Source organism: Semicossyphus pulcher, unplaced genomic scaffold, assembly GCF_022749685.1.
Source record: "Semicossyphus pulcher isolate SPU_LCO1_2020_fin unplaced genomic scaffold, fSemPul1.0.p SCAF_7, whole genome shotgun sequence".
NCBI classification, from domain to species: Eukaryota; Metazoa; Chordata; class Actinopteri; order Labriformes; family Labridae; genus Semicossyphus; species Semicossyphus pulcher.
In genome coordinates this window covers 24325481-24345989 of record NW_027211748.1, presented here as the reverse complement: position 1 = coordinate 24345989, position 20509 = coordinate 24325481, and the positions used below count along the sequence as shown (strand labels likewise).

General features: G+C 40.8%; 2 protein-coding genes across 2 annotated transcripts; both read left to right on the top strand.

The window, feature by feature from the left end:
* The first annotated feature begins 1919 nt into the window (after positions 1 to 1919).
* LOC138611666 (neuropilin and tolloid-like protein 1) lies at positions 1920 to 15731 on the top strand. The gene is made up of 10 exons (XM_069684848.1): positions 1920 to 1947; positions 2175 to 2240; positions 4022 to 4156; positions 4235 to 4483; positions 11061 to 11102; positions 12161 to 12288; positions 12874 to 13102; positions 14678 to 14791; positions 14887 to 15031; positions 15203 to 15731. The coding sequence occupies exons 1-10, from the start codon at positions 1920 to 1922 to the stop codon at positions 15729 to 15731; spliced, it is 1665 nt and encodes a 554-aa protein (XP_069540949.1).
* Positions 15732 to 16701: 970 nt separating this feature from the next.
* Positions 16702 to 20331, top strand: atpsckmt (fATP synthase c subunit lysine N-methyltransferase). The gene is made up of 4 exons (XM_069684849.1): positions 16702 to 17252; positions 19528 to 19665; positions 19816 to 19866; positions 20056 to 20331. The coding sequence occupies exons 1-4, from the start codon at positions 16977 to 16979 to the stop codon at positions 20275 to 20277; spliced, it is 687 nt and encodes a 228-aa protein (XP_069540950.1). The 5' UTR covers positions 16702 to 16976; the 3' UTR covers positions 20278 to 20331.
* Positions 20332 to 20509: the final 178 nt, after the last annotated feature.

The following is a 20509-nucleotide window of genomic DNA, read 5'->3' as shown; positions in this document are numbered from 1 at the left end:
TTTATGAATATTGGCCCCATCCCTTTGCTTGACTTGTGTCAACCTGACACGGGCTGCTGGCAGGGTGTCCTTTATTTTTCCACATTATAGGTGGCCACCCTACATACTACTACTACCTATTAGCTTCATAATATTTGTGCATATTTCTGTCTGTATGCTCAACGAACTCTTGGTTGGAGCGATTCACGAATGATTCTTATCAAACAGTCATTGCTTCTGAGTCACTAAAGTGAAGAACAATACAGGGCTGAATAAATCCCAGTTTCTCTCTCTTATCTTCACCTATTAGACTTCCAATTATTAGATGGCCACAAACACAACTCCAAGGGGGTGTTATCTAAAAGGTTACTGCTTGATGTTTTGGGGACTTTACAATGTTACAATTTCATTTAACAGACGCTTTTGTCCAAAGCGACGTACATCTGAGAGTTAATACAGCACAAGTAAGGATGTAGACAGGAGGGAGCAAAGTCAGTAAGTGCCAACAAACAGCTACAAGTTCAATTGGACACAGGTGGCGACAGGCAGTGCGTAGAGTGGGGCAGCTGTGGCTCAGTGGTCGAGTCGGTCTTCTCTCAATCAGAAGGTTGGAGATTCGATCCCTGACTGCTACAGTCACATCCTGGGGCAAGACACTGAACCCCAAATTGCTCCTGAAGGCATAGCCATCAGTTATGAATGTGCATAGAAACTGAATGGATACCATCTGTGTATAAATGTGAGTGTGAAAGGGTGAATGTGACATGTAGTGTAAAAGTGTGATGGTCGGAAGACGAGAAAAGCGTACAGTCCATTTACCATTGGAAAAAAACACAATGGTGTACTTATAATACTTATAATAGTAGCCTACTTATAACAAGCCCATTTCAAAGTGTCGTATAATACATCTTTTTTTTCTGTTGATGTTATTGGTTTAAAATGTAATCAGAGCATCACGTCAGAGAGCTTTTACAACAGCAGGTTTTCATAACGGTCTTATAACCAACAGTCCTCCTGCCACCACATGATTGTGAGCATAATTAATAAATAGATTAGAAATATATTAATGAAACCCGACCATGTACGTGTGCTGCACGCTTACCAACAAGAGACCCATGGGTTTTACTGTTTGATTTATCTTTTCATCTTACACTTAATTTCCTGCTGCTTGATTTTTCTCTGGATGAGGAACAGTTTCTAAAATAATCCAGCTTTGCAGCACTGAGCGGACTCTGCTTTACTCTGCAATTTGTTGACCTGGGTTAACCTCCTGCTTTCTTCATCTCCCAAACACAGACTAGACCGAGGTTGATTTGAGCTTTGTTTCACAACAATGGTTTTGAGTAGTCAAACCTTGTGCCTTGTCTTTTAACTTGTGCTGAGTTGCAAAATTAAAGGTAAATAATTTGATCAATTTTTTTGTCTGATATGGGTACAGTCTGAGTGGATTTAAATGCATCTTTGATTTACTTGAACCTTTTAATTTATCATTAAAAAATCAAGTAATTAAATTGCATTTGGAAGATTAGATTTTTCTTTTTTAATGTAGCATTTATGTTTGATAATGGTGCTGATTGTGTTACTGCCTTAAGGGTGAACGTAGACACTGAAGCACACACACACACACACACACACACACAGAGTTGTCAGATGCCTCAGCCCACTTTAAGCGGGCTCTGCTCCGTCAATGACCGTATATCTCGTGAGAGGATTAATGCAGCCTAAAGGTGGAGCAAAAATTGTGAAGGTTTGTGGGAGAGTAATCCTTTGAGCTGCCGGGAAGACGGAGAGAAAGAGGGACGGAAATGTGGAACTCTTTGCTTCTGGATTTGTGAGAAACTGATGGGTTAGGAATCATTCTTCCACAACAACGGGACGTGTGGTCAGGACAATTTAATGGCAATATTTGGGACGGAGCTGCTCATCCTCAGGGAACAGAGATGGTGCACAAACTTCTGCTGCCCTTGGGTAAGTTTACGGCTGTAAACATGTTTCATAATCCAGCCTAGATGTTTAAAATGATTATTCATCATTCGTTTATAATCCTGAAGCCCATTTCTCCCCTCTGGTAAAAGCAGATCTTACAACAATATTTTGTTGCATTTTTTTCTGTTTTATAATCAGTTTATGATTTAAAACTCATTGAACAGAAATTTTAAAATCAAAACCAACTTTTATTTCCTCTCTTCTCTTAGCTTTAGCAGCAAGTCTCATCTCACCTGTGCTGTCAGGTGCCTCCACTAGCAAAACAAAAGCTCAAGGTATCATCACATCGCATCCTCTGCCACTGTTCATTCTTCACTGTTAATAGTTTAATTATTCTGTTGTTATAGCTCAACAACAGACAACAGCTTTAACTAAATATGGAATCATTCTTCTGTATTATCCTGCGTGTCGCAGTGTTCACCTTGAGACCACGATGGCAGAAGCGAAGTTTAAAGTTTGAAAGTTTAAACAATTAACATTTGATTAGTATCATCAACATAAAAGATTTTCATTTAAATAAATCTGATCTAATCAGCGGAGACTCTGCAAGTGTTGCAAGTAAACAGTAATCTACTATGGCTGAACAAACAAAGAAAAGATGGATGACTACGATACAACTTCAACAATAAGTGAAAACAGTCTGAAAAGGAAAGCGACCGTCAGCCAGGATAATCAAGAGTTACAACCGGAGCCAACCGTGGACGTCACACATGCGACACTGTCTAGATATCTGAGAAGTGTGCTCCCGCTATTACCGTTTATCGCCATAGGTGCCGCAAAAGAGAACGAAACTGAGATCTTCAAGATTATAACTTTAAATAAATTGGTTGCCGTTTTGATAAGTAAACAATTAACCTATTAATTAAGTAAAATGTTGAAGCTTTGAGAAGTGAAAACTTTCCAAATGTGAGGATTGACTGTATTTCCTTTTTATATCAATCACAGTAAAATATAAATCTTTGAACTTTGTTTGTCAGACAGCAGATGAGAAAGAGATTGAAGACATAACCGAAGCTCTGGGAAATTTTGTTCCATTTTTTTTCTATTTTCTGTCAGTTTGTCGACTAAACGACAAAAAATAAAAGATTTAAATCATAGTTAATAGCAGCCCTTTTCCAGAATTGTAAAGTACTATAATCCAGTGAAACATCAAATTAGATTAATTAAATTAGATCAAACTGGCAATGTGTAGACAGATGATCTCTCACAGGAGAATCACAGCTGATTTATTCTCTTAACTTTGCAGGACATCACTGGATAATAATCAGTCATGTTTCCCGTTTTTGGTTAAATATGTCAACATGTGTTATCGCTGAGATATTCGGATAGCAACAAAGCGACCTCTCCCACAAAAATTAGTGCATTGATGCAAGTTTTTCAGACCCGGGAAGACCCGCTTATGCCGATTGTCTCTTTTCCTGTTGCCAGTGGAGTATACTCCATTCGGTCTCTTTTCTGCAGCATCACCGTCTGATGTCACAAATGTGCGGAAACAAGGTTAATAAACAATAGTACGTGCAAATAACTTACATTATACTCTTTGGTAAGCAGCATGGAGGCCAGTGAAGATGTTACGGCGGTTAGGTCTTTATTGTATCTGTAGACTCATTCAGAATCAAACTCGGAGCGCTTGAGCGCTGCTCGGACAGAGACGGGCGGAATTTGGAGCTGTGTGCGTCATAGCATCGCACCGGAAAGGGAGCAGAGATTAGCACGTCGATCCAGGTTTTTTTGGTCCCATCATTGCCGATCGGAGCCGAGGTGATAATTACCCGGGTCTACTGCAGAGGCATTTGACCCGGGTCTGAATGCCGATTGTAATCTTTCCCACTAAGCAAAAAGCCAGGTGTTAGCAGGTGTAAGCGTGTGTGTTTTGACCAGTGGGAAAGGGACTTAACTAATTAATTAAATCCATACAACAGACAATCTACGCTTCAAATTGAATCATTTTAATGAGTCATTTTAAATAAATAAATGATAAACAATAGCAGCAGTCTAATAAACTTGACGCTTTAACAAGCCTGTGTGTTTTTACACTGTCCACCTGTGTCTCCAGTGAAGAACAACTCAGGTGTGACACCAGCTGGCCTGTGTGGGACCTGGATAAAGGAGCCTGAGGGAGGGTATTTCACCTCGCCCAACTTCCCTCAGAAATACCCCCCGGAGAGGGAATGTGTGTACATTATAGAAGGTGAGGCTTTCCTTCTCACTTTATCTTTCACCTCCTCTCCGCCTTTCTCACCTTCTCTCACTCTCTCTCCCTCCTCAGCCTCTCCCCGGCAGTGCATCGACTTATTCTTTGATGAGAAGTACTCCATAGAGCCATCTTGGGACTGTAAGTTCGACCACATCGAGGTCCGCGATGGCCCCTTTGGTTTCTCGCCCATCATTGGTCGCTACTGCGGGCAGGAAAGCCCGGCATACGTCCGCTCCAGTGGGCGGTACCTGTACATCAAGTTTGTGGCTGACAGTGAGCTGGAGGCCACTGGCTTCTCTGCCCGGTACAACTTCACACAAGGTGAGTGATCGCAAAGTAATCTGATCCAGGGGCTGCATTTGTGAACATGGTTAAATAATCAAAATGGACGAATTAAAACGGATCAAATGAGGAGGATGTGGAAGGTGAAAGAGGTATCTCATGGTGATAAACTCCCATGAAGTGATCAATTGTGTTACGGTCGGTCTAGTCGGAAGACGAGAAAAGCGCTACATGAAAACAGTCCACCGTTCCATTTCAACCCTCATTGGTTCAAACAGGGTCGACAAAATATAAGAAACATCTCTCAATGTTAATGCAAAACAATTCAGTAACTTTATAAACTACAGGCACACAGAAACAGTTTAATCAATATTTTAATCAATTTAAGCTGGGTGTGCCTAAATATTGTCTTGGTTATGTTTCAGTTTAGCTTCTTGGGTAAATGAGGCCAGTGTTGTGACCAAGTCATCTTTGCTCAAGTCCCAAGTAAGTCTCAAGTCATTTGGTCCAAGTCTCAAGGCAGTCTCAAGTGATTTTTTCTTGGGCAAGTCAAGTCAAGTCACAGGTTATGTCAAGTAAAGTCGAGTCCTTAGTTAAGGCAAGTTGAGTCACTTTTTTTCCACCCAAGATCCAGCACTCTTACCTGTAGTATCCGGTCTTTATAAAGAGAAAAGACAAGGTGTTAGCAGCTCGTCTAATAATGATATTATTGGCCAATTTATAACCTGTTCAAAAAGTATGACAGTGAATTGTATCTGTATTATCTTGGCACAGACTCAGCCATGATGATGCTCTGCTCTGAGACAGTATTGAGTAGTAACGAGTACGACTGGTGAGGCTTCTCCTTGGGGAAAAAACATCAGGAAGCTGGGGTCTTTGATGTTGCGTGTTGCCATAGTGAGGAGTTTGACTGACAGCCAGTCATCCAATCATGACAATAGCATACCGGGCGCTTTTTGAGTCGTCCAATCATGATTCCCAGTGATGTGATGCTTTATTAGCAGGATTTTTTAATCGTGGATGTGCTTCCAAAAAATTACATCGACTCTTGGGAAACTAGAAACAGGAAACTGATGTTTTGTGCACTCAGCCCAATGTCCTTCTTATATCATACCAGCTGCTGCTCTGTCTGGCTGCCTGGTTCATGTTTAGAGTATTACTACGGCTCTAAGCCTTCTTCCTCTGGCACTGTCTCCCGATCCACCAACCCAGCTGTGAGTTTGATATGATGGCAGCCTCATGCAAAAACTTCCTTCCTCTTTGACACAGTCTCTGCATTTTACCTGGTCATACAATCCAGTTTAAGCCCACATTACACACACCTGCATGCAAATTGTGCACATGTAGTTCAAGTGCCACAATGTCATATGCACCTGAATAAGATCCACACTACAGAGAGAACACTGGAGCATCGTGCAGAGTACAATATTAGCTACTTTTTAACAAACACAATTGATGACAAAAAGTTTTATGTTGCCACTTTATTAGCGGTCTGGTGGCATGCTGCTGGGAATGTACCTCATTTCCATTTGCAGCTGCAGCCAACAAGAGAAGAGGAGGGGAGCATTACTCACACGCACACATGCACATACACACAAAAGCACTTGTTCCTCAGTCACACACACACACACACAAGTTAATGAAAGCTTGTCTTCAGGGGAATACAGCTTGTCAGCGCTGAGCCGCAGCAGCAGCTTAAGGGAGTCTAAGGCAGAGGCTTTATTAACAGCAGATTTTATAGGCCACCTACACTGACGGGGGGCAGAGATTAATCTGCATCCTTCTGTCCACCAGGCCGGCCCGCTATCTTTCTGTTTTTCTTAACACGATTGAGCCTCTCTGCGTTATCATTTTGTTCTGCAAGGGTTGTTCCAGTTTCAGACTACTGTCCCACACAAACAAGTTTGAAGTTTGCTGGGAGGCCGAGGTTGTTTGCCGTGCATGTCGGTGCTCTGCTGTTTTTCTGGAAACATCAGACGCATTTCTGTGATATTTCATCAAATTAAACTGCAGTCACTTTATCCTCCAGTGTTCACAACTAACAAGGCATGTGTTTGAACTTATACATTCAGAAACTCTTATGCAAGCACCTTCTGTCTTTAAAGAAACAGACTCCTTACATCACGAACGATCCGCTCTCCCTCTTCATTATTGGCAGATCAGGATTTCTGTCTGTTTACATCACATGTAATGAGTCTGCAATGCCTAATGCTAATCTCCTGTCTAATTCCACTCACCACTGGTGGAAAGAGAGATTTAATTCACCCATATGCACACATGCTCACACACACTTTGTGAAAGCAGCAATATGTTGTCAGGTTTAATGCACAAAGCATTGCCCTAGACTTGAACTCTAAAGCTGTTTGTAGCCATAAAGACATTTTACTTTTTCTGTTTTCACTTTTTAATGAAGTAGTGAGCAATCTTTTACACTATCTCAGTGCACACAAGTGTTACTTTAAAGCACTGCACTCCTGAAAGTTTACCGACACGAACTCTGAATTGCAATCACCAGCCGAATTTTTCACCTGCAAGAAGTCGGGGAGAGCCGATGTGTGATCGCAGCAGGTAATAGTCAGGAACATTGACCGCGAGCGGGTGGGCGGGCTGATGACGTGTATGTCATGTGACCGGCGCAAAAGCAGAAGGGGGACAGTACCTGTGGAATGGCTGACTGGGATGGTGGTTCACATTTTTAAAAAGGGGGACCAGAGGTCGTGTCCCAATTATCGGGGTATAACACTTCTCAGCTTCCCGGGTAAAGTTTATTTCAGGGTGCTTGAAAGGAGGCTCCGGCTGATTGTCAAACCTCAGACACAGGAGGAACAATGCGGATTCCGACCTGGCTTTGGAACAGTGGACCAGCTCTTTACCCTTGCAGGGCTGCTTAGGGAGACATGGGACTTTGCTCATCCAGTTCACATGTATTTTGTGGACTTGGAGAAGGCCAACGTTTGTGTCCTCCGGAGGGTCCTGCGGGGGGTACTGCGAGAGTTTGGGGTACTAGGGCTGTCGCTACGAGCCATCCGGCTTCTGTATAACCAAAGTGAGAGCTGTGTCCGCATCCTCGGCACAAAGTCAGACACGTTCCCAGTGTGTGTTGGCCTCTGCTCTTTTCAGATGATGTGGTTCTGTTGGCTTCATCAAGCTAGGACCTCCAGCAGGCATTGGGGCGGTTTGCAACCGAGGCTGAAGCGGTTGGAATGAGACTCAACACCTCCAAGTCTGAGTCCATGGTTCTCTGCCGGAAAAACTGTGGATTGCTCCCTTTGGGTGGGGAGTGAGTCTCTGCCACAAGCAAAGGAATTTAAGTTTCTCGGGGTCTTGGAGAATGGATCATGAGATTGACAGATGGGTTGGTGCAGCATCAGCAGTTATGTGGCCGTTGTACTGGACCGTCGTGGTGAGGAGGGAGCTGAGCCTGAAGGTGGGGCTTTCGATATACCAGTCGATCTTTGTTCCAACCCTCACCTACGTCATGAGCTTTGGGTAGTGACCGAAAGAATGAGGTCGCAGATACAAACGGCCAAAATGAGTTTCCTTTGGAGGGTGTCTGGGCTCAGCTTCAGAAGGTAAGTAACTCAGATATCCAGAGGGAGCTCGGAGTAGAGCAGCCACTCCTTCGCATCAAAAGGAGCCAGTTGAGGTGGTTTGGGCATCTGATTAGGATGTCTCCTTGGGCGCCTCCCTTTGGAGGTTGTCCGTTCCCGTCCAACTGGGAGGAGACCCCAGGGCAGACCCAGAGCTCGCTGGAGGGATTATATATCTCATCTGGCCTGGGAACGCCTGGGAATCCTCCAGGAGGAACTGGAAAACATTCCTGGTGAGAGGGACGCCTGGGTCACCTTGCTTAGCCTGCTGCCACCTCGACCCGGCCCCGGATAAGCGAAAGATAATGGATGGATGGATGGACAATAGAAAAGTCTGCAAATTAGAGGGATGAATAGATTTGGGAGCTTCTGGCTGTGAAGACCGACGCTGAAACAGCAGTTGCGGGGACTTCTGCATGTCCTGCCTCATGATACTCCACCCAGCCCGAATGTTAGAGGCAGACTGTCTAGTCAGGAGTGTGTACGTGAAAGGGTCTGAATAGTCATCAGGAGTCCCAAAAAGTTTTGGCATTAGAGGTCAATGTGGGCTAGTTTGCAGGAAATACCTTGTGCTAACATTACTTACATTTAAGCAGAGAATCTCTTTTATTACTGATGACTTCTGTGAGCGTGCAAGTATTTAAGCAGAACTTAAATGTGTTTTCATAAAAACACCCAGATAAACAAAACCGAGACCTGCTGATAAAAAAGGCTCTTCAGTCGCACTGGAGGTAGAAAACTGAACTTTAATGTTGGTTTTTCATGTATGCAGTCTCATTGTTGCTGTATAGTGCAATCATACATTGAGCATTTAAAGTGGATATAATCTACTAACATTTTATCAAAAGACTGCTTGTATTTGAAATGCATGTTTTGTAGAGAAAACGCTCAGTGGTCTTTGCTTGAGCTGAGGAGTTCCTCATTGTTCTTAACATTATTGTTTTAGTTCAGTCTCATGAGCAACGTTTTCATGCCAAGCCGGACAGCTGTAGTGCTTACTGTAGGCTGCCAGTCTGACACAGCATCAGACGAAAGCCCCTTTCACACCTTTTTTCCTTTATGATCAGAAATATCATAATTTACATTTATATTTCTTTCATTTATTCTTAAAAGACATTTCATTTTCTTTTTTAAAAATATAAATACAATCATTTTACAATCCTTGATTTTTGCCAAAGCCATCTTACCATACAAACAAGTAAACTAATTTTGGTACAGACGTCCCCATAGCACAGCGTGAACGCAGCCTGTTCGAGGTGGGACTGTTAGTCACCGTCAGTGTTAAGGCTAATGTTTCTTTCTTAAAACTGGTTAGTTTCCAAACAAACAAAGTTTGTAAACCTGATGACATGTCATTTTTTGTTTCCACTGCCCCGATACACCAAAAATCTCTGTTTTATCAATAAACCATAATATATAAAATAGTATTTCATGACAGTTTCAGCTGACATTCCTACATCAGACAGGTTAAAGTGGAAACATCCAGTTTCACGCCAATAGATTCCACTTTTCTAACATAAATACACGTTGTTTACTGTTCAGTGTTCTTGTGTGCAGCACTTTCAAAACTGAATAATATTAGAAGAGGATTTACATAAACCATCCTATATCCTATATCGTGTGCTAAGCTCATCTTTGACATTTTTTTCCTTCATATTAGGGACAAAGCCTCTGAGAATGCATTGTTGCACACACACGCACGCACACACATGTAGGAATGAATGTGAATAATCTGGACGAGCCTGAAGCAGCAGGGGTAAGAAACATGAGAGGATTAATAAGAGTCCTTGTTGATTTGAGCCTCGGTGTGGTCCATCACCTGCTCTTCTTACATCACAGAGACGGATGTGGTGCAGTAGAATAAAACAAATTATGTTAAAAATTCTAATTTAAAAATCTTCAAGACTTCTCCACTTGAAAAACTTTTTTATTTCTGTTCTTGATTTAGTTTCATTTGTTGTCACATCTTGTGTTTCTTCTGGGAGAATTCAGAGAACCAGACAGAAGCGACATTTTTATCACCAGGTCGTCGTTGTTTGTGGGGCCTAATCTGTCCTGAACTAAGCCGGTATATCAGGATTCATAATCCACCTCGCGAGTAGATTCATCAGCACAAAGGTTTAAAAGACAATTTCTCCTCCCTTTCTAATTCAAAATGTGTGTTTTTCTCTTTTTGATGAAGAGCATCAGGGGAGTTTAGAAGAGGGCAGACAGAACATTGCGGTGCAGAGATTATGTAAATCCAGGACAGCTGTGTTTTTATTTTGATGTTCAGTGTTTCTTCAATGTTGTCTTTTTTAATGTTTTTTTTGTTATTTGTAGTTCGTACTAGATTTGGCCTTTACCCTTATCCTCAAAAACATGATCACAGTGAATATTACATGCACATATTTCAATCATTCTGATAAAGTCTGCATATGTTGTTGAGGTATATTCGTATGTGATCCTTAAAGTTATACTCTCGAAGATCTAAGTTTCGTTCTCTTTGGCAGCACCTATGGTGATAAATGGTAATTGTGGGAGCACACTTCCCAGATATCCAGACATTGTTGCATGTGTGACGTCCACGGTTGGCTCTGGTTGTAACTCTTGATTTTCCTGGCTGACGGTCGCTTTCCTTCATAGACTGTTTGCTTCATCTGAGCGTCAAATTTGTTTCTTTTTCGACAGCTAAAGAGATGATGATTGGATGAAATGATCCCCATGTCACTCAAGGTGGAAGTTCACACCTACTAACAAAAAAAAGTAACACCTAACCATTAACAATTCAAGGACCTGTTTGTGTATATGAGAAAAACATACTGTAACAACATGCTCTTTAATTTTCCAGGTAAACTCAACTAACACAAGAACACTTCTGGAACTATTAACAGTGCAATGAGTGATCTACACAGATCAAGTTTAAAATAGTTATATTGGTGGACTTTGTCCTGCAGTCTATTTCTGAAATGTCCCTGACTCTTGTTGAACTGAGAACATCTGACAAAGACTCATTTGTTTTTAACAATGCTATCTTCTGCTTTTAGACCCTGAGTTCAAGGACCTCGGGGACCTTCCAGCTCTTCCATGTAAGTATTCAACTTATGTCATTATGTCACAACACAATCTAAGACCAGCTGCAGGTAGACTCTGCTAACTGAACATTTTTCTACATACCAATATCATACCACTCTGTGTCTACAGGTTACCACAGATCAGCTGTTTTTTTTCAAATCATTTATCAGTCTGTTCTAAAGACCCCCTCCAGTGAAAATCAAGTGTTTAACCTTGTAAACATCTCCATGTGGTGTTCTTCATGTGCTACAAGACATATCAGGGACAACATCATCAGTCATCTCCATGGCTGGGCCTGTGTGCTTTTTTATGTGCAAGCTATGGCAACCACTAAGGCGATGTGCGAGCCAGCTATAACTGTCATCGTAATTTTTGAAAACTCACTACTGACTACTAACGTTAATGTTACTACTACTAATTACTACATTTCGAGCTAGCTAAGTTTCAACAAGTTGCCACTAAACTATGGCAGAGACATGTCTTGTTTTCACGATGGAGGGGGCTGTTGGAAATTTGCGTAGTGGGCGGGGCCTATGCAGATTCAGGAATTTTTAATGAGGGAGAAGGAGGAGAGGCCTTGGGAGGATTTTTACGTAGGAACGTAGTTTACAAAAAAACACATCAGACACAATTTATTATTTCAAGCAGAGCATTTTATACATCTTAAAAACACCTCAAATCAGCATTTTTTTATAATGTACGTTTATCTGTTTGTTTTCATTTATCATCAACCAGCGAAATAAGAGTCTGCTGTGTGATTCAGAGGTACCAGCTTGATCAGTGTAGACATACACAGTCTGCTGTAATGTTAGTTAACAGTATTCAGAACACCTGGCTGAGGCGGAGTGATACACAAAGTGAAAAGTCCCATTGATGTTGTTCTCTATATCACCACTCATGGAACACCTCTTGTCCAATCAGATTACTTAGTTGGAACTTATAATGACTTACATTTATTTTATGTATTTGAGTCCTCCTTTATCAAAAGGAATAATATTATCCAACTCTTCCCACAATTTCACACTGTCAAAATAAGCATTACTTAAAGACACAAAAATATCGTTTCCCACAGTTTGTGAGTTTGATCTGAGCGGCCCTGAAGGCTTTGTGGAGTCCGCTCAGATATCTGCGGAGGGCCGAGCGCTGCAGACTGAGGCTGTGGACTGCAGGTGGTACATCAAGGCTCCTCCAAGAGCTAGGGTCTGTATACATCCAGCTGTTGTTCTTTTTATGTGGTGGTGCTACATGTTTGTCAGATGCATGTATGTGTGTATGAAATTAATTTGACTTTCAGTTGGTTGTAAAGTGTGAGTTTTGATCTTACTAGTCACATCCATTCTGTCCCTCTCACAACATCCTCACAGAGTGTCTATAACAGCCTAAATTCTCTAAAATCATAGGGTCAGTGGGTTATTAACTATATAACCTAATATGCTGTATTTGTATTTTCTAAATTAACATGGTTCAATTAAATTTTTATCTAATTATTGGTTATTGTTTGCCTACATTTTAACAGTCTCCTACGATTGCCTATTTATTTTATCAGCCTCTACAAAATGTTTAATTTACTAGCAATATAAAGTTTAAAATCCTCAAGTGCTAACATTTCATATCAGGATAATTTTGGTGTCAATTTAAATATCACAGTATCAGTAAAGGTATTTTGGCTGTTGTCACTCAAATGTGGTCTTTAAAAAGAAAAAGAAAAACTGCCCCTAAAAGAGAAACATGTCATTAAAGATGAAACAGGAGAGTTCTGAATTGTGTTCTACCTTTTACCCACAGATCTACATGCGTTTCCTGGAGTACGAGATGCACAACTCGAATGAGTGCAAGCGTAACTTTGTTGCCATCTACGACGGCAGCAGTTCGGTGGAGCACCTGAAGAATAAGTTCTGCTCCACGGTGGCCAACGACGTCATGCTGACGTCCTCTGTGGGCGTGGTGAGACTGTGGGCGGACGAGGGGAGCAGGAAGAGCAAATTCAGGATCCTCTTCACAACCTTCCATGAGCGTGAGTGAACCTGTGTCACGGCAAGCTCCAAATTAGAGGTGTACCTTGTTTATATGTGAGGGTGAAGGTCAAGAAAATGAACAAAAGCCTCCCAATAGTAGGAAAGACATTTAGGTTAGTTTTCTATGTAATACTTTGGTGTCCATCCTACATTACGAATCATTAACAACATTCTCAAAAAGGGTTAAGGAAAATAATTGATTAAAATGAGTGTTTTATTGTTTAGACACATCAAGACAAATGACCAATTGACCGTTAGTTGTTTTAGTAGATAAAGATCATCAAATTATGTCGGCTTTAGTTTCTGTGGAGGTTTTGTTTTTATAAACCTGTACACACTCTGCCTTTGCACTTATTGGGCTTGACCAGAGTCTTCCAAAAGCTAAGGCTATAGCAAGCTAGTTACTCAAGACAAGGCAACAAGGCGCTGTATGTATGCACAAGCAAATATTCTTTCACGCAGGTTTGGTATGTGTACAGATGAGGTAAAGATGTCTCTGTTCAGAGCTTACTGTACACCTCTGTATACTGCACATCTGTGGACAAACCACAAGAAAACAAGCTTACAGAGATTACAAGTAGTTTACAATGATGCTTTGAGGATTCTCCTTAAGCGACCAAGATGGTGTATTGCAAGTGAAATGTTTATGACTGCCTGATTGTGTTCCTCTCCCCAACGCTCTGTTGTGGATTATAACTACACCAGTCAGGCAGCACAGGTTCATGTGGAGAGTGGCTTTGGCAAATTTCAGTTGGATAGATTTTAAATGTAGCTTACTCTTGTTACTTTCTCTAAAGTTGCCTACCCGAGCTTTATAAAGATGTTAAGTCATTATCTTTTGCCTTATCTTATCTGTTTTTACTTTGGGGTCGATTCGCTTATGATTTAGCCCGGGATAAATCAAAAGAGTCTATCACCCAGCAGTGGTTGGTCCACAAAACAGTAGGAGTAAGCGTTGTACTCCTCTCTCTGGTGTCTGCTGAGTTGCAAGTAAACCGTTGCTATGACGGAACAATGCAAAGGCAGATGAGTAATGGTGATGTTAGTTCACAAACAAGAGAAAATCCAAAGAAAATGGAACAAATTTGACGTTCAGATAAAGTTTCTCATTCAAAACCATCACATAGGATGCTGTTTGTGAAACCCAAAACCACACCTGCAGTTTCCATATATCGCCATAGGTGCCGCCAAAGAGAAAAAAAGGTCTAAGAGATTGCTTCTTAAACTTAGTCATTCTTTACACTAACAATGAATCAAATCATTTAAAATTTTAAGTGAAATTGGTTGCTTGCGTTGACCTTTGCTGTTCTTTTCAACTGAGCGGAACTTTTTAGTCTGTTTTACTTCATCATTTTGGTTTTACTGCCTTTTTCCTCCACTCTCATCAACCATGCCTTTACAGAAACAGCACCAAATGCTCATTGAGCCAGTAAACATTACTGAAAATTAATCAGTAAAAGAGCAATTATCTATTGTTTTCCTCAAAGGATAATGGAGACCAAAGCAGAGCTAAAAGCAGAGTAAAGATTGTACTTACATACGACTCCAAATTAATGCTAATGTTTGTTCTTCAGCTCCGTGTGAAAGAGACACTTTCTTCTGCCACAGCAACATGTGCATCAATCACACCCTGGTCTGCAACGGCATCCAGAACTGTGTTTACCCGTGGGACGAGAATCACTGCAAAGGTACCCACACATAAACTCTGACAAGCTCACCACTAGTCTATATTGGCTTCAGCTGAACATTAAATCATTCTTCACCATATTATCTACCAAACTAGAGAAGAGGAAGGCCAGTATCCTGGACACGCTGGATAACACTAACCTCACTATCATTGGAGTAACCTGTGGCCTGGTGGTCATCCTGCTCGTCATCTCCGTCATCATCCAGGTCAAACAGCCTCGCAAGAAATACATCATCCGCAGGTAAAATTCACCGCTCAAACTGCTTATTAATAACAAGGCACAAACAGGTAAAATTGTTTTCCTTTTCATTTGTATATTGAGGATATGAACATATTTTTTATTGTCTGCTGCAAACTTCAAACGTCAAATGTGTTTATTTGAGTGTCTCCTCTTCACTCTACTTATCCTCAGAGATGACTTTGACCCTGCTCTCCTCCACCCTGGTTTCGAGCCTCCTCACTACGAGCTCTGCACTCTGCGCCGCGCCCCATCTGGCGACCTGACTGATGCCGCCCTGGCCGAGGATTACGAGAAGTTCCACAAGCTCCGCCGCTCCTCTTCCAAATGCATCCGCGACCACCACTGTGGCTCTCAGGCAGGGAGCATGCACGGCAGCCGCAGCAACCTGAGCATGCGGGAAGGCAACACTGCTGCTGACGGGAGTGCTCTTGTGCCACCGCCGCTGCCTCCAATGATGGTGAGCCAGCAGTCCCCGCATCTGTCCCACGTCACCACACCAGCAGGGCGGAGGAGCATCCTGGTGATGAAGCACAGCTACTCTCAGGACGGGGCAGAGGGGTACAGGGGGGAGGAAGAGGAGGATTTGATGATGGACGATGGCCCCACCACCAGCCAGCACCTCATGCACCATCATCAGATCCACCATGGCCCACTGGGGATGGACCACGCTGTCCACCGTACGCTGTCTAATGACTTCTAATGTAAGACGACAAGGAAATAAAGGAAATAGAGAAAAGAGATCAACACCTCTTTCTTTAAGCTTTCTTCAGTGTAAAAAAACCTTTTAAAATTAGGTTTCAATTTAATTTATAAAAATTAATGCTGATCTTTGAAGCTCTTGTGAGTGTTTCTTGGTTCATATTCTAAATATCACTGCAGTGGTAATTGAATACACTGAATTTGATGAAACACATTCTAGTTATTTTAATTTAAAAACCCAAAGAATTTAAGAGGAACTGTTGTATATATTGAATATTTCACTGCTCAGGTATTGTGGGTGTGGTAAAGACATAAATGGTGAGTATACTGAGATAATAAATCCTATCTAATCTCTAATGGACCCCAGCCCCCACCGTTTCCCCCCCTGTTTTATGAATGATTTATGCATTGTAATGTTTCCTTCATGTTTTGACATTATTGTGCTACTTAAGCAAGAAAAATGACAATAATATTAGGCTTTTCTCCAACACACTTTCAACAAAAAATGATCAAGGACACTTTATAATGGAAACATACAGAAGGCCGATAACTTGGCCTAATAGTGGTGCAATCGGTACACAAAAGGAGCTCATTTCTTAAAAGGCACTGGTTTGCAAATCTGTAGCTAAGGGGGTCCAAACTTGATGAGATCATTATTAAATCATTTATTGATGTTGGTTTATGTGTATACATTTTTTAATTTTGTTTTGTGGCATTTTCTGGCTGATTTATTTATTTGGATTGTGTCACTTTCTGTATCATTTATTTAAATAAATGTCTTCTTTTTCCTTTACCCTGCAGGGCACTGTGGTGTTGTCATTAAATGTGAGCGTGTGTGTATTTATTAGCACTCTTTTAATAATTTGTTTAATTAACTTGTGATACTGACCAACAGGGAAAGAAGGCAGAGCGGAACCTTTGTTGACTTGTCTCTGTCATCCTCACGGACTCGAAACAGCGCTGCACACAGGTCATCTTTCAGTAGGCATGGATGTATGAATAACAGTTCCCAAAGAAGTGTATACTGGCTAACAATATATAATTATTTGTGCGTTTGACATAGCATACCGAGAAGCAGAGGAATAAGTACTATATGATGATTTTTTATGACATTTACCTCGGTTAGCTAGCTTGGCAAGGTTAGCTTTCGTAGAGTCCCAGCTGTCATTCATGCAGTTCAAGTACAGGTAACGATAGTTCTGAAGTATTTATCTATAACGTGTCACGTATCCGTTAAGCTAGCATCATGTCACAAGAAGAGCTTTTTCTTGACTCAGGGAAATCAAATAGCGATGTTAGAGAGGGAAAGAGCAGAAGCAGACTCGGTGTGGTTGTCACCGGGGTGCTGGGGGGGTCGCTGGTCGCCCTGTACGCGGTGGCTGCCCCGTTTGTCACTCCTGCACTGAGGAAGGTCTGCCTCCCGTTCGTCCCCGCGACCACAGCTCAAGTGGAGAATGTCCTCAATGTGCTGCGAGCCAGATCAGGGACCCTGGTGGACATTGGGAGCGGAGATGGGAGGATAGTAAGTTGTATTCTGTCTTTCCCCGTGTGTAGAAAGGCAACAACTGGCTGCTGTCAGTGTTAGTGGCTTAGAATATCATAGCAGTTGTATTATGCTATTATACATCGAGCATGGAAAAATACAGCTGTAATAGCTAAAATTATTATTGCTGTATCATCTACTCGCACATTTTTACAGCTTTTCCTCTCTCATCAGTCTAAATTGACCATCAATTTACTTAAACCATACTAACATTTAAGGCTTAGGAACCATATATAATCAGCGTGTCCGCCCATTATAATCATTTATAATCAGTGTGTCATAAACAGGGCTATAGCAATTTAAAAATACTTAAGTTATGACTTCATGTAATACTGGATGGAAGATACTGGCTGGTAAATAATTAAATATAACATATTGAGCTTAAATATACTGGACTTAGAATTTAAAATATAAAAAGCACCATAACAAGAACCCCATTTTATGCAAAATGCCTGAAAATAAGTCTACTATCGAAGTTTACTACTTAAATGACAGAATAAGTTATTACTATCTTTTTATTAGCGATACAAAACCAAACCTACAGAGGAACCGCTTGGTAAAAATGTTTTTTTTTACCTATTCTTTAATTGTATGGTTCTTTTCTGTTTGTACCTGTGGTATCATAAAATATGTTGCTGCAGATGTACTTTTTTTATCTGATCTGTATTTTCTCCTCTACAGTGATCTGATTGATGGTTTGATAATCCTGCAGCTTTATGAGAAGTCTGCCAGTTAGGTTAGTTAGCAGTAAGTTAGCCCAACATTTAGCCAGATACTAAAATAAGCAGAACCACTGCTATAAACATTTGATGTTTGATGTGTGACCAATTTCAATGTGCCTATAATATATATTAGGGCTGGGTGATATGGCCAAAATTTGATATCACAATATAGAATTTTTCATATCTCAATTACGATATGTCATGATATATCATGTTTTCTGGTACTTAAACAAATGATTCATGATAATCCTATGTGAATTAAATATTTGACACATACAAAGTACTGAGTTGCCATTTTCACTTGGGCTGAGCCTGAGTCCTTTTCTGCCTGTTAATGTCCAGGTTAATAAACAGCGCCTCCCTCGGTGGTTGGTGGTGGTTCGGTCCAGGTTCACTCCCACGTGCAAGGATTAGAATGCAAAGCGATGTCAAAATTCCGTTAAAATTGCCGTAAAGCAGTTCAGCTGAGATGATACGATCGACATTTTCATATTGTTTTAACGATATATATGTTGTCATAATGCCCAGCCCTAATACCTGTCTATCTTTCTGCATTGTTGGTTTCTGTTGCTGAAGCATTTGTTTACATAATTACAATACTAATACTTGTCATTTTATTTTAACCTTGAAGAAATGAACCAGCCGTTTAAATGTGAATTTTCATCTTAAATCTAGTAGAAACGTTTTACCAAGCAGAAATGTTTTGTTTGATGATGTGCATTATTGTTTATCTTATTGTTTTCAAGAGTTTGTATCTTCATGTGTCTGAAAAAGCAAAACTTACACAAATTCTAAAAGAAAAACATCAGCAAGTAGCAAAGAATGTTAACAAATCAGTACTTACTCCATCTAACTGGATTGTTATCTAAGGGGGTTTTTCACAGCAGACATTTTGACTTCTAACAGGAGGAAAAGCACAGGTGTTAATAATTACTTTAACAATGGTTCTGTTCTATTCAGGTGTCTGAGAAAGCCATGACAGGCAGTCGGCATGCACACAACCAGGACCATGAAATTGAAGCAACTAAATGAAATACAGCCATCATTAATGATACTATTAACACCTGCGCTTTTCCTACTGTGATATGCTAAAAAGTCATCTGTGAAAAAGGCCTTTTAGCTGTGCTGCAGAAACAACACCAAAAGAAACTCTTAAAAGTGTTACCAGACTTGCTTTCTGCTTAAAACTACTATATTGTATTCACAGGTCTGTATATAGTAGTTTTTAGTATTTAGTGTTTAACTGTCCCTGTTACCTTGTCTATCTTGTCCTTGTTTAAGTGTAGTATGTCCATTTGCGTGGCTATACATTGAGGTTTAAGAAAAACCAGAGTCAAATTCCTTCTATGTGCCCACATACTTGGCCAATAGAAATAAAAATCTGAGTATTTACTCTAACTGGATTGTTATCTATTATCTGTGCTATAGAAAAAAACACCTAAAGTATTTCCAGACTTGCTTTAATCCAACTGCTGCTTCATGCTTTGTTTCATAAAGACTTAATTTTTCCTTCTTTCTCCTTCTTCTTGCAGGTGATAGCAGCAGCCAAGCATGGCTTTCAGGCATCAGGCTTTGAGCTGAACCCCTGGCTGGTGTGGTATTCTCGTTACAAGGCCTGGAGAGAGGGAGTCCACCGCTCCACCTCCTTCCACATCTCTGACTTGTGGAAGGTCAGTTATATCTGATTAGTATGAGGATGTGGTAAAATAATGTTTTTCTCACAGACATCAGGTATCATATGATGCAAGAAAATTAAAAGCATATTATGTAATTTGTTTTCACTGTCAGTCACTCAGTCATTTTTCTGTTTCTTTTGTCAGGTCAGTTTTGCTCAGTATTCAAATGTTGTTATTTTTGGAGTCCCTCAAATGGTGAGTTCTTCTGTTTGTCAAACAGATGATTTATCAACATTTTGATAAATTTTTGTATTTTGTTACATGTGGCAACTGAAGTAATTAAAACAGTCAAGTAACATTAGTGCCATTCAGTTCATTGGAGACAGCTATTATAAATTAAATCAGCTTATTCTTGATAGCATTATTGTATCTGTCTGTCTGCAGATGGATCAGCTGGAGCTGAAATTGTCAAGCGAGTTGCCGACTACAGCCAAGGTGGTTGCCTGCCGCTTTCCCTTCCCTACCTGGGTCCCTGAACACACTGCTGGGGAGGGCATAGACACTGTATGGGTGTACGATGCAAAGACTTTTAAATCAGACTTGCAACATGGATTGAAAAGGATGACAACACAGGAAGACAAGGACACACCGGATTCACACACATAAATGAAAACACTCTCATTGTCAAGTGGAAACTAATTCTAAGGACCTGAAATGGCTGGGGAATGATGTGCTGTTTTATAAGGAAACTACGAATGTAACGTATGTTGATGTTTGAGATTGAGCAAGAATAAGTAGTTAGAAGAAACTATGTGACACTGGCACTAGCCTTGATTAGTGGTTGGACTCATGCTAAAGTCAGTCTGTTATCATCAGAATAATTATGTCTGAATAGCAC